At 35.4% G+C, this 17,722-nt stretch overlaps 1 protein-coding gene, 2 long non-coding RNA genes and 1 other non-coding gene across 4 annotated transcripts; 3 read left to right on the top strand and 1 right to left on the bottom strand.

Moving 5' to 3' along the window:
* Positions 1-1,889: 1,889 nt before the first annotated feature.
* On the bottom strand, positions 1,890-8,893 carry LOC116297949 (uncharacterized). The gene is made up of 3 exons (XM_089024774.1): positions 8,709-8,893; positions 3,756-3,838; positions 1,890-2,124 (listed from the first exon to the last, which is right to left on the bottom strand). Exons 1-3 carry the CDS (start codon positions 8,793-8,795, stop codon positions 1,968-1,970), a joined length of 327 nt encoding a protein of 108 aa, XP_088880900.1. The 5' UTR covers positions 8,796-8,893; the 3' UTR covers positions 1,890-1,967.
* Positions 8,894-9,342: 449 nt separating this feature from the next.
* On the top strand, positions 9,343-17,719 carry LOC148904822 (uncharacterized). Its single transcript, XR_016118819.1, has 4 exons — positions 9,343-9,648; positions 11,808-11,904; positions 12,506-12,736; positions 17,216-17,719. It is a non-coding gene; the product is annotated as an uncharacterized LOC148904822 (long non-coding RNA).
* Positions 13,879-14,804, top strand: LOC116297950 (uncharacterized). The gene is made up of 2 exons (XR_004197282.2): positions 13,879-13,941; positions 14,479-14,804. It is a non-coding gene; the product is annotated as an uncharacterized LOC116297950 (long non-coding RNA).
* Positions 15,996-16,077, top strand: Trnas-gcu (transfer RNA serine (anticodon GCU)). The gene has a single exon. It is a non-coding gene; the product is annotated as a tRNA-Ser (tRNA).
* Positions 17,720-17,722: the final 3 nt, after the last annotated feature.

The raw sequence follows: 17,722 nt of genomic DNA on the forward strand, positions 1-17,722 counted from the left end.
AGGTAGGTAGGTAGATAGGTAGGTAGGTAGGTAGGTAGGTAGGTGGTGGGTGGGTAGGTAAGGTAGGTAGGTAGGTAGGTAGGTAGGTAGGTAGGTAGGTAGGTAGGTAGGTAGGTAGGTAGGTAGGTAGGTAAGTAGGTAGGTAGGCAGACCGATACACAGGATAAGAATAAGGAGCATAAAGCCAACAAGAAAAGAAAAGAAAAGAAAAGAAAAGAAAAGAAAAGAAAAGGAAAGAGAAGAAAAGAAAAAAAAATTAGGCAATCGTAATAGTCCTATTCACGATTCCCGGCGCCATTTTGAAAACATACCAGGAGATATCGAATATATACAGTCAATTCGAAAAACTGCTCAAACCTACGCGACTAGACCGAAGGGGAATATTGGTAAAAATCACTGAAGCGGTTCTCCGCTAGAAATAAAGATAATAATGGCGAGAAACAATCCATTAAATGCATGTCTTTGGGCTTAGGGAAAGAAAAACAAACTTGAAAGTAGTTATAATTCAGTTCACATTTTCGAAAATATGAAGGCATTAAAAATACGTCTCCTTCAACACTTCCCGCCCGCCTACGAAGGTTCGTGCTGTAAACCAGGCATAACTAGTCAGATAAAATTACTACAGTCAACTCGACTCTGAATAACATAGTAAAATTATCTATTAAGTGGCTTACTTTTAATTCTTGGGCGTTTTTTAGGGTCCTGTCTTTAAGGTAGCTGACTACTTAAAAGTCTCAATTTTCAATTTTCGGTTTATTTTCCCCCCAGAGTAGTTAACCACCTTAAGGTAGTACCGGATCTTCAAAATTCTTTTTTGATTTTTTTAAAAATTCTGTCATTTGAAGTTCATTGTTAGGGTATTCGAATATTGAAAAAAGAGAAGGGGGTCACCGCTATTGGTTATCGAGATATAAGGCTTCGAAAAGGAGGGATTTTTCAGCTTTCCGCGCGTTTTTTTCGAATCGATTTAACAAAGAAAAACAGAAAACTGTTTTACACTATAGGTTTTGAGTCTAGAAAACACATTTAGATAAAAAATCCATCCAATCTTTTGCAAGTAGTGTGAAAAGTTAATTCTAGAAGCGAAATTGCTTGTAATTCGGCGCAGTTATATGCGTGTGTAGTAGTAAAAATGTTGAAAATTTATGACAATGCTTTCAATGAACTTTTTTCCCCGCGCTAAATCCAAAGAAAATGATATCTAGCTTCGAATAAAAAGAAAAAAATTGGGGGTCACCGTACTAATAGACCAGCTATGAGCGACTAAATCCAAGTTTTTGGTCAAAACACACAAATCCTGTCCGCGCGGGACTGGGTTCTTATACATAACCTCCGCCTGAAACATCACAAATCGTCTTTGTAATCTCCAGATAATCTAAGACGTATTTCGAATTGATTTTGAGAATAACATGTCAAATTCATTTTTTGTTACTTTTTATTAAGTTATGAATTTGTTGTTTTGAATCAAAAGAGTGATCAAGTCAGGCAATGAAAATCTAAGCATGTTTTGAAAACATTTCATTTTTGCCTCAAAAGTTCCATGAATTAGCGAAATAAGTTAAGTTATAGAAAAGGATTCCACTTCTGACATTATTTAAATCAATTTAATCAAAACAGCGCAAATAAAGGGTAAAAAACGAGATGCGCGAAATGGATGCGCAGTCGCAAGGGTCCGGAACTACCTTAAATTGTGTCAGCTCATATAGCTTAATTTTTGATTACGACTTGTATATTAGCGATATTAGCTCGGTATTGTAACCATTTTCTCTTGTTGTTTATATAGATCCGCCGGACAACTCAACCTCAGTCTCGCTTCCATGTAAGTTTCAAAATGGCGCCGGGAACTGTGAATAGGACTATTCTGTACACATGCATCGAGTTAGACAGTATAGAATCAGTTGAAATTTATTTTTATTATCTTCATCCTCCATTCGTTCTGATATATAAATTACAGACGATGTTGAAAATCAGATTTCCTTAATATTCGTTTGTGCATTAAACGTCTCCGATTCTTCCTTTATATCTTTGAGGTCTTGTTGGATCTCTGCGCCTCGATCTTCTTCGATGAAAGGACGGACCTTTTTCTTTGTTAACCCGACACTTCTACGTCGGCGCCATCCTTCCCTGTAATAAAATCGTCCATTAATTTATTTTTTTTAGAAATGCATAAGAAAATAAATCACGCCAGGTGGTGTGGCCGCTATCGTTGCCTAAATATGCAGCCTGCTGGCCTTCCGAAGCATACCTTAACGAAAATAGAGACAGTTCATATCTTCTCGTAGTTGGGCTTAAAACATTGAACCATTTAGATGTAATATTTTTGATCGGTCATTTGTATGGTCGTATTTACTTTTACTCGTTTTCTTTTGCGTTTGTGTGTGTGTGTGTGTGTGTGCCGAACACCTATTCAACAGATCAACTTATCTAAGGATTGACATTGCACTTTACAACTTATACCATAATAGTCAGAAGGAAACTTAACTTAACTCCGTCTTTTGTCACAGTTAAAAGAGATTGAACATCGACAAAGAAGGGCTAAAGGACTAATGTCGGAAACGTCAGTATTATTACTGAATTAATATTGCTACAAAAAGATATAACTAGCTAAAAACTAGTGTGAGCTGCGTCGGTGTTTCTAATGAAACAGTAATGATGAAAAGGTAAATTATACACCGTGAAAAGATGAAAAAACTTACTGACGTTTCGGACGCTAGTCCTTCGTCGGAGTAAAAGAGAAAGAAGTGGTAGAAAGGAGTGTATATATGATAGAATAAGACAAAAGAAACCAATGAGAGCAAGGTAGGCAAGGAAACAAAAACAAACAATCAAAAGACAAAAGAAAAGGTTAGTTGAAAATAAAGCGTTCATTAATCCCGTTGGGACTAATATTGCTACAAACATTTTTACATAGCGTTTAAGTTTCCTTCTTATTCACTAGTTGTATTCAACACACGAACACAGTCCCAACTAGTAACCGCTAGTCATTCTTATTCACTAGTTGTATTCAACACATCAACACAGTCCCAACTAGTAACCGCTAGTCATTCTTATTCACTAGTTGTATTCAACACATCAACACAGTCCCAACTAGTAACCACAGTCATTCTTATTCACTAGTTGTATTCAACACACCAACACAGTCCCAACTAGTAACCACTAGTCATTCTTATTCACTAGTTGTATTCAACACATCAACACAGTCCCAACTAGTAACCGCTAGTCATTCTTATTCACTAGTTGTATTCAACACATCAACACAGTCCTAACTAATACTGAACCGCTAGTCATGATTATCAGTTCAACTATTCAACTCAAATTGAATTTGAGAAATTTTTATATGATTCGTATTTTATACACTGTAAGCCACTTCAGTTGACACAACACATAACACAATTACAAGATGTTCTTTTTTTTCTGTATTCATACTGTTTAGAAGCTAAAGTTGTAAATTATGTTTTAGTAGAGTGCACGCACTAAATCCGTGAACATTAATTAGTACTAATTAGTACTATTTCATACAGAATCCTTTGTTTTCTATTGTTTATTTATCACCATTTAGTACTAAAAGTTAGTATTTGTTTCACGGGTTTAGTGCGTGCACTCTAAACTTACTTTTTGATATCTACTCACAAATATAGTAAGTTCATGATTTATGTTTGTTAATAAAATTGCGATACATGCAGTCATCCATCCGTTTGCTATTACTCGTCATATTCCTATAGCTCCTCCCCTTGCTACGGCCCTAGATAACTTACGTGTCATCAATGAACAAGGCCGCTAGAACAATCACCACCACTGCAATAACTATGAGCTTTTTCATGACTTCTTCAAGAAAAATCTAAAAGAACAATTCACATATAAATCATTGTTGAAAAAAGTGTCTATACTCACTTATTACTATGAACAAACAGATAAGCTTTTCCTTTTCTGTGCACGCTATATCAACGTCATATAAAAATGGATAAAGTCGATCAAATAAAAACTTAGAACAAAAGCTTTCCAAACCATTACGCTCCATTACACTTTTGTAGTGATGCGTACGTATAATTTCCCCTTCACACTATTCTTTTGTTTGTGCTTCATTTGCTTTGCTTGCCTTAAGGCCGGTGGTGTTCGCTGGTGGGATAATCAAATTTAGCTACGTCTTCTCAAGGATATATAACCTGTACCTGCAAAAGCTCATGACGGTTGATTCATTCTAACATTTTTAAAACGGCCCTTGAAGTTGTAAAGTTACAATTCAATAACTCTACAGTCTCTTTTCACGGTTCATAAGTTTATGCTAATATATTCTAGACATATTATTACAAGAGATAACAAGCTAAAAACTAGTGTGAGCTGCTTCGATGTTTCTAATGAAACAATAATGATAAAAGGGTAAATTTTACACCGTGAAAAGAGGGAAAGATGACATTTTGGACGCTATTCCTTCGTCGGAGTAAAAGAGGAATTACTAATAGACATATTATCAGTGCATTTATTCATGATTGCTCTTGCTCGACGCCTTTTGTATTTCATTTGAATTGCTTTTACCAAATATTCAATATACCTGCAGTGAACAAATCAGTACAGAATCGTTTGGGCCGTTTGGAGAAATCGTGGAAAACGCAAAACTTTGAAGATTTTGCTAAATCTTTACTTAAAATGTTCTTCGAGAGAAAAAAAAAAAAAAAACGTTCTCAATACCAGCAAGGAATTAGATGACCAAACTTACAAAGCTGACCCAACTTAAAAACAAGAGCAACAGCATTTTAGGATATTTTTGAAGTAATTTTATTCAATAGTAATGATTTTTTAAACCGAGAGCGCAAAAGCGATAAACAAAACTGACAATATGTTCGTGCGATTTTCTCCAAATCTAACATAAGAATTTCTTTAAATCTTTGATGTTTGTTTGTCATGAATTGGGGATTCTTAGGAGTTAACAGTTTTTCTAGAACACATGTGAATCGCGCGCAATTTTATTTTATTTTTTCAATTTCCAATTTTCCTCTGACTTCTCAACAATTCTCATTTGCTATGTAACAAAACACTTAATTTAATGTCCGTAGTCTCTTAGGAAATTAGTTAGTTTTGTTTTCCCTGGAGTCTCGATGTTTACCTCGGCTTCGCCTAGTGAAACATTGAGACTCTCGTGAAACCAAAACTAACTAATTTCCCTCACTAACTAATTTAACTCTGCTGGTCTCATCGGGATCGCATACAATTCAAGTTTAACCGATTTCAATGTTTGTTGTTTACACCTATGTCAAAAAAGCGTTGTCATCGCCAAAGGCAATAGGCGATAGGTCATTCCGACATGGAAATGGTTTCGTTGAATACTAAGAACACTGAATCAGCTGAATCAATCACAGCACTAACGTCCATGTTCTTGACGAGAATAAGAAGCAGAAACACAAATTATTCCAGCTATTCTTGTATCTTATAATGATCTATCGCTTTTCGCCAATCGACCTTAGCATTAATTTTAGCGATGACAACGTTTTTTGAAATATATAATATTATATATATTATATATAATAATATATGAAATATATAGAAGATAATATAGGTAAGTTGTAGTGCTTGGGAACGAGGTTATTCCGGGCGAAAGCCCTTGGAATTAAATTCGGAAAAATTAATTTCCGACCTCGCTGGGATTCGAACCCACGACCTTCGGAATTGTACTACCGATGCTTTCGCCCGGAATAACCTCGTTCCCTCGTTCCCTCGTTATCTATATTTCTATATCTTCATGTTTATTATATAGATATCGATGAAACTTAAATAAAACAAAAGCTCAAAAATTCTTTATTAGAATACGTTACTATGTCAACAGCGATATCTTCACGTGTGAAAGATATGGTATCTTCCACTGGTGAAAGATATCAAGTTTTCGACACTAGAGAAAACCTGGTATTTCATCGATATCTATATAATAAATAGAGGATATTACATGGGCGCGCGGAGATACGAAATTTATCTTCGAGTGTTGAAAAATCTCTCACAAGTGAGCGCAGCGATAATTATATAATTATAAATGAAAGTATGTTTTGACTTTTTCAGGCAATTCTTTCCGTGTATTTTCGAATAGCCATCGCAATGGTGTTATTTTCACACGTGAAAATAACATGTTATTTTCACGTGTGAAGATATCAATTTTTCGAAATAGAGAAAAATAGATATTTCATTGGTAATTACATAATAAAAGTGTATACTTCATCATAAACTTCCATCCAAGACTAATGCAGTGTAGCGTGAATTTCAAATCAATTCAACTTCAGAAAGTTTGTTAAAAAGCCATTAAAATATTTAGTATGCACCATAAGAAAACAGGATAGATTAAGAAATAGTGTCTTAAATATGAGTTCTTCAGTAAATATATTATTACCTGAAATAAAGATTTCTTTCCAAGTGATTCGTTGCTCTCTGCTCTTCAACCAGCTAATGAAGCTGACAAATGCAGTGCTTTGTTTTAAATACTCTGATTGAGTGACGTAGTAATTAATTGTCGAAATAGAGTGCAAACAATATATCCGTGAAATATAAATAAAACACAATTTTATGCTAATTCTATTGTTTTTCTTTTGTTTAACTAGAATTTTTTTGAGCAATTTAGTAATTAGTGTTTCACGGATATAGAGTGCAAACAATATAAATTAACTATGTGAAACATTAGACGTCTTGGTGATCGTATTTGCAATCATCTTTATAATATTCGCAATAACGATCCCACCTATGGCAAGCCAAACAGGACAAAAGTATGGTGAGATCAAAATCACATGTTGAGAATAATGCATCACTGTACGAGAATATCATATCATATGATGATTTCAGTTCTCGCATAGCAATTTTTTATTCTCGTACAGTGATGCATTATTCTCAACATGTGATTTTGATCTCACCATACTTTTGTCCTGTTTGGCTTGCCATACGCACCAAACCAGTTTCCCAGTTTCCCGCCACTTCAATCTACTGAATATAGCTAACCATTCTCTTTCTAACTTCATTTTTTTCCGGTCTTTTTTTGATTAACGGCAACATTGATAAAGACGGAAGAAATGCAGCTTATTCACCTATTGGGCACTCTTAGTCCCAACGGGATTAATGAACGCTTTGCTTTAAACTAACCTTTTCTTTTGTCTTTTGATTGTTTGTTTTCGTTTCCTTGCCTACCTTGCTCTCATTGGTTTCTTTTGTCTTATTCTATCATATCCTTTCTACCACCTCAGTTTCTCTTTTACTCCGACGAAGGACTAGCGTCCGAAACATCAGAAAGTTTTTTCATCTTTTCACGGTGTATAATTTACTTTTTTATCATTACTAATACTAAATAGCACAATTTCATGCAAATTCCATCGTTTTCTATGGTTTAATTAGCACTGTTTCGTAATAAATAGTAATTAGTGTTTCACGGATTAGAGTATGTGGACCGCGTGGCACTAATGAAATAGTAGAAGATAATATAGGTAAGTTGTAGTGCTTGGGAACGAGGTTAATCCAAGGGCTTTCGCCCGGATTAACCTCGTTCCCAAGCACTACAACTTACCTATATTATCTTCTACTGTTTCACGGATTAGTTGCTTACACTCTATTGTTTGCACTCTAATGTTAGATATATGATAGCAATAGAAATATATAGTTAAAATTGAGACCTATAAAAATACGAATGAAAATAAAAGGGAACATGTACACTAAGTTAGGGTAATTAGCAATGAGAAAGGCAACAAGGGATAAAGGAACGACAGACGAAGTCTCACCTCCAATCGTCCCATAGTTTATAGAGGGGAATGATTAGGAAACCCTATTATATATTGTTATAGGTCTTTGTTCACTTTTTTCAAGCGTGACCGTGCACAATCCTTTGTTTACCAATGTTTTATCATTGTTGGCAATGGCTGAGTGAACAGACCAAAATCTTTTTTGGCTGATAGTTCAAATATTTAAAAATTTATAAGAGATGCTTGAATATTCCTTACAACAATCCCATGGGCAAAGTTTATGTCTACTTACTTTGCAATTTCGGATGAGCATAAATCACTGAACATTGTGCATGGTCAAGACCGGTTCAACCTCAAAAGCGAACAAAGACCTGATAACATTAGGTTTCCTAACCACTCCCCTCTATTAACTATGGTTTAAGCCAAGACATTTTAGAATGAAAAGTAAAGCCCAGATATTTAACTGAATTCTTGATTTGGATATGTTCATTCTTGACAGCCGCTCACTTGTTCCAAATAGTTACTCTTCGAGCAGTTAACTAACCAAAAAAGTGCTCATTAAATCAGTTATAATTCAGAGTATTGAGATCATCTTGAAGAGCACGTTCGATCGTCTTGGCACCTTTATGTGCAAAGAATACATCAATAAAAAGAAAGGAAATAAATAAATTAAAATTAACTATATCTTGAGAATAAAATCCCTTACGTCCATTGAGGCCAAAACGTTGAATAGTTTATAATTGAGCCATCCAAAAACCCTCCCTCTTATAAAGAATATAGCCTGCGTGCAGCCGAACTTACTAAAAGTCCGGCTGCATGCGCACGCAGGCTAAAAGAATACTATTATAGCAGGGTTTCAATGAGATGATAAAAGTCTTTAAATCTCATTATCTATGGCGCGTTTTCGAGTTCAAAATTAGATATGTGTAGCTTGTGCCAATTACTTTTGAATTCATATCTTTTTACCGCTTATTACTTACAAAAACATGTTTGTTTCACTCAAATTACCTTTGAAAACATGTAACCTAGAAGACAACTGACTTTTGAAACTGTTCTTGTGTAAATCCTTTTTGAATTCATATCTTTCACCACCATGTATTACTTGCAGAAACACGGATTACTTTTGAAACACGTCTTTCGGCATCGCTACTTTGAAAACACTGCTCTTTGCAGCATTATTTATCAAAGACCTTCCTTTCACTAATGACTTTAACAAAACGAATCCGGTTTGTGCCCATTTAATACTATCGAAGCTAACACCTCGCTTACGTCTAATACGACGATCCTTTTCAATTAATTCTTCACATAGCGACTTCCGCTTTGGCTTTCATTCAATACTTGCGAACAGTGATCGCATTACTTGCAAACACAAAATACTTTTGAAACATTTTTGAGCCAGGCGTTCCTGGTCAACTCTGAGCCTGATCATGTGACAAGAGACTAGGAGGAGCGAACTTAAACCTTGTAGTATATTTATTTATGTAGTTCTTTATCAAATTTAATATATCCCGAAACCCGAAAAAGCGCCATAATTATCTGCTCCAAAAGGTGGTCAAACACTGACCACCATGCGCTGTCAACCAGAAAGAATTCTATTGAAAACTTGTGATTCAGGTGATGAGTATTCCATACGAAACAGGAACTAATAACGAAAGTAAAACACAACAACACAACATTTAAACCGCTAGCATTAGAGAGACGTATTTCAATACTCCATTGAGAAACTGTGTGCTCCAAGATGGCGAAACTGATCAAGGGGTTCTTCTACAGGTTCCATGGAAACCCCGCTTCATCCAAGATCCGCATATACAAATCTTTCACCATGGCTAACTTTACTTATGGTAGTTCGGTTTGGAACAACTGTCCTAAAGCAGACAGCGATATAATAGGAAAACTAACAATAAATGGACGGAGCGGGCATTAAGATATTTATACAATGGATTTTCAAGTGAGTACCGGATATCACCAATATGATACTGTTTTCTTTCAAGAGGGTCTGGATATATGGGGTTTACTGACAACCGACAAATGTCATGAAATTTAACTGACAACTCACGAAAAGCCTGATATTTAGTTGACAACTGACAAAAAATTAAGCGAAATTGTATCTGACAACTATCATCTAGACCCCCATCCAGACCGTTAGCAAGCAGGCGTACTCAAAACATTCTTATTATTGTTTTTAATACCTCGAACTTTAATTCGAGTCCAATTGTACAAACAAATTTCAAAACTGACTTTCAAACGACCAAATCAATACCAATACAGATAACGCTTGAGCAATGGCATGAAAGTCGGGAATGAAGTTGTTTAGACTATATCTTGGGAGGATAGGAATTTGTTTGACCAGTGTTTGGCTGTACGATTTTTGGTCATGACGTTAAAGTTTTTTCTCATTCTCATTAATAATTCATGAGTAAACCGGCCAATCAATGGGCTATTTTTGGGTCACATGATGTTACTTGAAACTTGGTAAAGTCCTGTGAAAGGACGGAATTCAGTCTGCAGTAGCTACTACAAGTCGAATTATTGATGAGCATGAGAAGTCATTTCAAAGCCTCCAATATAGGACTGGACGGGATTTCAACTCCAAGCTATTAGTTCCAGTCCGAGGCTCCGGTCTCGGACTGGAACTAATAGCTTGGACTTGAAATCCCGTCCAGTCCTCATTGTCGCTTTTGAAATATTATTTCAATTTTTTATTAGGGTTCGTATGAGAAAATCGCATTTTGTAGTTTCTCTTTTTCCATTTATGGTGTTGGCATAATTTCTTAGTTTAAAGGAGGATTTTGTTACGTATATTATTGAATTAGCATTAGTGTGGATTTACTAATACGATAGTATCGAATAGGCCCTTTGCAGTTAACGGTCACGTTTCTGTACTGGAGAAGAAAATTTTTGTTTTTATATTAAATTTGTGATTCTTTTTAGCTACTCGTAAAGAACCGAATGAAAAGATGTGTATCCAGTGTGTTACGAAATGTAGTTTTATTACGATCTCTCGAAACAGGTTGTAGAAAGTTTGTTTGCAGTCCAGTAAATCTCACCCAAGGGAATCAAAATGTTCATTCATTCCAATAACACACGATGAAACGATATAATTGAATTTACCTAAAATTATTGAAATCCAAGTCATGACATCCAACTGATATTGACCTGTTCTAACATAATAACAATTTTTCTAATTCACTACATTCCACTTCTATACCGTTTTCCCCATAGAAACAGCAGTGAATTTCTAACGATAAGTAATTTAAAATCCAGCTTTAGTGAAAATATTGATAATGAAAAAAAAGGAACAACTTTTTGATGTCAAAATCAAGTGTGAACTTCTTGTTCATAAAACAATTGATAATTCAAGTAAAAGTTTCTTGGATTACAAGATGAATGCCGTCAATCGGAACCTAATCAGTCGGTTACCTTTCATATTCTTGACTGGCGGCAGCGAAAATATAAAACCAAATTTCAGCGTACAGCTCGCAGACACAGAGTTCGCATGTTTATGAAATATACAGTAAATGATAGCAAGTATTGCGATTTTTACAGCTATTGTGAGTATGGTAAATAAGCCTGAAGCGAGATGACGTTTTACCCCCGTCTCTAGACCATAATCCTTTTCACCTTTTTCCTTGCTTTTGTTCTTTAATTACGACTATTATTCCTGTATTCGCTAACGAATCAAAAATTTTAATATGAAAGAATTTTAAAAACTATTATGGTATAGAGTCGGGGGTAAAACGTCATCTCGCTTCGGGCTTATTGATGATCTTGAAATGTGATCGAGTTATTTTCCAGGGGGAATGGGATAGGAGCTGATGGATAAATTATATCTTTGGCAAATAATTCTTTTTTTAAAGAATACGACTTTCTGAATATTAAGAAGAAAAAAAAAAAAAAAAAAAAAAAAAAAAAAAAAAAAAAAAAATTCAAACACTTTCATCATTTTACAATGGGCCAAGATAAAAGAAACACTTATCCTGTTTTGATTTTGCCCACCACCCCCTCCCCCCCCATACTTTATGGCCAGTCCCTCAGCAAACAAATAAATCCCATCTCAGTTGGGTTTCTTCAATCCAGTAATTTCTTATTATCCGTTCAATCACCCAGGTGAACTTATTCCTTCTACTGGCTTCTCTGAGTTTCTTCGCCCAGCAACTGGAAAGCATTTCTGGAAATATAATTTCGGCTAATCTACATTTTAAAGGTAAAAACTTTATTAAGTAAATATAATAATATCAAATTGCTTGGGGCTCTCTTAAAAAATAATGATAATAAAAACTGACATTTCTCGAATCAATCAAAAATGGTTTATGTTCCACGACATTCATGGCAAATTTGAAGTATATTTCTTGCTATCAATTCTTCTTCCCTTTGCTCTTTCGTTCGTTCGTTCTTTACTTCATTCCTTCCTTCATTCCTTCCTTCATTCCTTCAAACACTTTTTTCTTTCTTCCTTTCTTCATGCTTTTCTCCCCTCTTCTTTCCTTTCTTTTAGCCCAGCTTCCTTCCTAAACTTTCTTCTCTTCTCACAGCTTCTTTTGCCTTTTTTACTGTAGAAAGTAACGAACCGAGTTGTTTTTTATCTTAACATCCCCTTCACGAACTTATTTTCTCAGTAAAAGGCGAGCCTTGCCTCTTTAGCTTGGTTTCCTAATACCTTTTTCTCTTTAAATTGTTTCCTTTGTTCGTCAAATCCTGCATCTTTTTACTTTTTGAAGGTTTTTTAATATTCTTTTTAATTCTTATATGTGTTTGGTTTAACGCAATTGCCATGCACTGATAGTGGTTGTTGGTACTCATTTCAGTGCACTGGAAAAAATAAAATAGGCTTTGATGAACGGGGACTAAAAATTAGGACACTTGGAAAAGGAGTTCGAATCACCAACACATATAGGATATCTTCATGAGGTTCATCACTGACACCGGAATTTAGGTGAAGGGACGAATAGAGAATACAATGGTCAAAGACAGGGTACGACTAAGTCACAGGTCAAACTGAAGCAACTTCTGGACTGATCAAAGACAGAGCATGCAAGGTAATAACATAATGCAAATCAAATGTTAGGTTTTGTGCAGAGAGGAAAAAACGTACTCCACATTTCGTGTCAGTATTCACTTAGAAATGGTTTTCTGGTTCTTAGGTTACAGCTTATTCGCGTCTAGAAATCGCCAATTTATTTTTGCAATTTAATTCAAGATTTCCAAGAAAGTTTTAATCAGTTCGTGGTTGTTTTTATCTCGGTAGTATCTTATTAAGTAAATAACTATCAGTCGTTTTTAATACGACTGTCAACAGGCCACGAGATGAAATAATCTACAATATCACTCAAATTATTAATATTAATTACCTTAAAATTTTATCTTGATATACTGAAACAAGCTCGATATTTATCGTAAAAAAGGAGTTTACTATCAAATTTGTCACTTTGATAAGAGTAAAAGTAACTCATTTATTTATTCATTATACACAGCTTCAACCACGATTTAAACAATTGGTAAATCAATAGGCGAAATAAAAAATTTGTAAATACTTCTGGAATAGCTATAGAGGTGAAAATAATAAATAATCTGTCGTGGCACGACACACCTAGGCTCCAAATTAAGTATGACCAGATATATATGAAAAGCATATAAAGCAATATTTTTCGTGATAATTGTAGACTAACCATATCATAGGTATAGATATAGATATATAATTATGAATAATTAAGAAATAGTTGATAAGATATTACACTTCCCAGGAAAAAAAACAATGATAATAGGAAATACATATTCATTATAACATTGAGCAATAATTTAAAAACAATACGATGGTGGATTGATGATATCGTTAGCGACGCAGCATTTAGGACAGATAGTTTTCCCAACTTTTTTTTTTGTAAAAAGTCAAACTTTTTTGTTGTAAAGATTGCCCTTGCACTGACGAAGATATTCATTTTTGAAACTAATGAATTTTAAGCAAAGAAAAACATAATATCACTTTCAAAGCCGTTCACATATTCCCAGGTTCAGTGTCCGTCCGTGTGGTCGATAAGTTTCACTAGTTGTTGACAACTAATAATTACTAATAAAATTATTAATAACATACTAATTAACGCTAATTACCAATTTGCTCAGGAAATCATAATAAGCCTTAAATACCACCTACTAATTGGATTTTCAAACACTTCCAAAACGACCGTCGTACAGCTAACTGTAGTACTATTCTAAGACAAGTGAACTAGAAACTTGGCAAAAACAGGTAAAGATTTTTCGTAGATTTATGATTAAGTAACTTTGTTAGAAGAAGCTTGTGCAAACGTTGTTACTCGATAAGTTTTGGCTAAATGTTTCTCGAGCTCAGCTTTGTGAAACTTTGATGTCGGGAACTGATCCATGAGAAAGTCAGAACTAATTTGTGCTCGTGCAGAACCTTTAATCTTTGTGTTTTGAACGAATACACACTTCTTGTGTTGTGATCATTTGTTTTACTGTCGTTTTGTGCTGTTCTGTGTTGTTTTTTTGTTGGTTTTTCGTGTTGTTTTGTTGTGTTGGTTTTTGAGTTACTGTGTTCTTTGGTGTGTTGTGTTATGCTGTGTTTTCGGTGTTGTCCTGTGCTGTATTGTACTACTGAGTTGTGTTGTACTGCTATGGTCGTGCGTGTCGTGCTGTGCTGGTATTTGTTAGCTTTTGTTGTGTTGTTTTGGGGGTGTGTCGTGCTGCCGTCTTGTGCTGTTGCGTGTTAAAAACATAAAAATATACCTTCTAACTCAACTGTCTGCATGGTTTCATTTTCCAGCCCAAACATGAATCGCTTCATTCTAGTCCTGGTAGCTTTGCTGTTCGTCTCTGCTACCCAAGGAAAGCCATTCAAGCCAGTCGTACCCTCCCCAACCTATCCACCAACCCCTCCACGTCGATTGGGTTGCTATTACGAGGGCAAATGGTACGCTCCTGGCTCACAAATATTTCATAGGGAATCTGGGGGTTATTATGAAGCTAAAGGATGTTCTGAAGGCGGTCATATTTGGCATATAGTATCTTAGACTTTCAAGACTGTATCGATATAGTAAATACCAATGAACACTGTTTCTCTTTCCAAACAATAAATAAATGATAAACGAATTTGTCAGTTAAGTTATCATGGACTCAAAGATAGATATCCTTGCTTAAGTAATTGTAAACTGCATAGAATATCTTAACTGAAGCCTGTTTTTGTTAATTAAGATAGAAGCCGAAGGTCTAATTTGCATGGAACTATTAAAATCAAGAGCCAAATGAATGTTTTCTTACAATACAAAGCCCCAACGCAATTGAGTTTAGCGGAAAAAAGGATCAATTTGGAAGCTGATTCTGAGTTTAAGGTGGAAGGGGGATTTTCGAAAATACTGAAGAACCAGCCGTAACTCGGTTCAATATTCAATGAAGGCCACGAATACCCTTTATTCACGATTAATTACGCACTTAATTTCATGACGCACAAGTTCAAAATTCGAATTAATGAAAAAATTTGTTCCTGCAACAGAAATTATTAAAATAGTACGACGGAATTCAAGGGAATTCACGCCGTACAGGCTACACATGTCTTCTAGCGTTGTATAAGGCCGTACATAAGTATAAAAATCAAGAATCTTTTAGAAAACTAGTTTCGACTTTACTGCAGACCTTCTGATCCCTTAAAGATATAATACTTTTTCAGTGTACACGACTTTCAAAAATGGCCGCCAAACGCGGTTGGGACTAGGGACAATTGAATGGAAGCAAGGTCAATAAGGCCTCATTAGTAAACAAAGTCTACTCAGTACGATATTTTGTGTCAAAGCCATTCATCTCACCAATTCGAGTTCTTTTAAGCGTCTCTTGAAGTAAGGGTGAATGACTTTGACACAAAATATCGTACTGAGTAGACTTTATAATAATAATAATAATAATAAAATAACGAAAGTTTCTTACACATGCTATACCTTGCGCGACATAACGACGCCCTCAAGATCCTGTTGTTTGAAGTTCTCAGATTTGCTTAGAGAGTGTCCGAGACAATCCACCAAGTTCATGCTTCAAGATTTTGGCTCTTTTTACAGCGTCATTTTAAAGCGTCTCAACTTACTTCCTCTTTCTTGCTGGCTTGAAATCAAGGATTTACTTTTCTTATATAAATGTGAATTTCAGTCAGTATGAACTCAGTAGACATTTCAAACTTTGTAACAACTTTCACTGCACGCTCTAGATCTCTTCGATCTACTTCTGCTATGCTACTTCATCCAAATCAATCCCCTTTGGTGAACTGTTTTTACAGTAGATAACAGAAAACATATAGACGAGGTGGCCGAGTGGTTAAGGCGTTGGACTGCTAATCCAATGGGCTCTGCCCGCGTGGGTTCGAATCCCATCCTCGTCGTTCGTTCTCCTCTTCTTTTTTGTAGGAAAGCAGTAGTAGTTATGATAATTTCAGATAATTTGATGGAACGGTATTCTACGCATACTTATAATTTTGTTTGACAGGCTGATCTGGCATAGGACTTAAAAAACGTCGTCATCATTAAAGAATCCAATTCAACTTCAATGCACTGCGCGCCGGAATCAAAACAATCGGCCATTTTCTCTGCTAGGCAAAAAAATGGTTTTGTAATCCAGTTTAATCATAAGATAATGATACGTGGTCATGCATTTTATGTTTTCCATGAGATTTTTAAAATTTTGGCAACAAATGTAAGGTAGATTTCCAAGGGTGCGATGTCTAATAGTTGGACGACCGAAAAGTCATAATGTCTTAATTAAAGAGAATCTCTCTGAAAAATTCAACTTGCTTGCTGTGAAATGAAAGGAAAGAAACTTTGAAAATTTGAGGACCTTGTTATAGCAAATTTGAAGAAATTTTGCTCCACCAGCGCATTGAAGCAATTCGAGAACGAAGAAAACAATAACATAGAGGCGCAACTCATTGTAGTTGAATAGGATTCTTTCACCTGACCAAGGACCAACGACAACGTCATCCTTCTTGGATACAAATAAGCAAATATTTTAAAAACAAATTATCATTTTAGTCAGTTTATTGTAGGATATAAGATTTAACAAGGCGAAATTCAATTCTAGTGTTTAATCGTATAAGTTAATTTAGATCGTGGCTTAGATCGTACTTAAATAATGTCCTTGGATTTACAAAAGGGGGTAATGTCCCTGCAACCACCTCCCTAGACGCACGTCCATAAATGGGGAGTGCCTCGCGATCTCTAGTGTGATGGTACCTTTAAGGGTGGCATGGGTGGCGTACTGGTTTCCCTCTCGCCTCTCACCGCCGTGGTCCAGGTTCGAGGCCCGGCACGAACTGGATCGCATTTGAGTTGAGTTTGGTTGATGTGTTCTTCTCTTCCTTTGTCACGAGGGTTTTTGTTCACGTTCTTCGGTCTCCCTTCCTCCGTAAAAATAAACATGTGAGTTGAATGTTGTATGTAGAGAGAATGTAGTGGTTGACCTTGACAACCACATTTTGTAATTGTGCTTACTTTTCATAATATCTTCATATTTCTTTCATATAGAAAGAAGACCCGGTTAATCAAAAGAAAACAAGCAACTAAAGTCTTTCCATGAAAACAAAAACAGCATTTAAGCAACGTGGAATACCTCTGTGAATACACCTAAATCCAAAATGGCGCACGGCCGGTTAAAAACGAGGCATCCAGGGCCAAACTTACAAATTTACAGTATTTTCTTATAATTTGATGCTGCAAAATTGTCGCTATCCTGAATGTAAGAAGAAAAGAAAGACAGAACAAGTGAGCAAGTGTATACTTTGCATTGAAACCATATAACTTCTTTAAATTTGGCCCTGGATGCCTCGTGTTCATGTTTTCATGTAACACACTCGGCCGTGCATCATTTTGGACATAATGCATTCTTTTCCTATAACTTCTACCATCTAAGTATCTCATGATTTAAATAACTGGGATGGCTAATAGTCTTCTCTGCAGTATACACGGACTGGCGAAGAAGACTCGTTTGTAAATTTAATCAATTATTGACATGAAATGAATATAAATTAAAAC

Source organism: Actinia tenebrosa, unplaced genomic scaffold, assembly GCF_029948245.1.
Source record: "Actinia tenebrosa isolate PJP-AT-01 unplaced genomic scaffold, QUT_ActTen_1.0 PGA_scaffold9__36_contigs__length_13948895, whole genome shotgun sequence".
Lineage (NCBI taxonomy): Eukaryota > Metazoa > Cnidaria > Anthozoa > Actiniaria > Actiniidae > Actinia > Actinia tenebrosa.

Bases quoted from the DNA above. Each gene is read 5' to 3' on its own strand.
- LOC116297949 (XM_089024774.1), bottom strand. From the start codon at position 8,795: ATGGTGGTGAAAGATATGAATTCAAAAAGGATTTACACAAGAACAGTT. The intron at 3,839-8,708 runs GTAATTTGAGTG...TTGTTCTTTTAG, and splicing joins TAGGTTACATGTTTTCAAAG to ATTTTTCTTGAAGAAGTCAT. The intron at 2,125-3,755 runs GTAAGTTATCTA...ATTTTATTACAG, and splicing joins GCCTTGTTCATTGATGACAC to GGAAGGATGGCGCCGACGTA.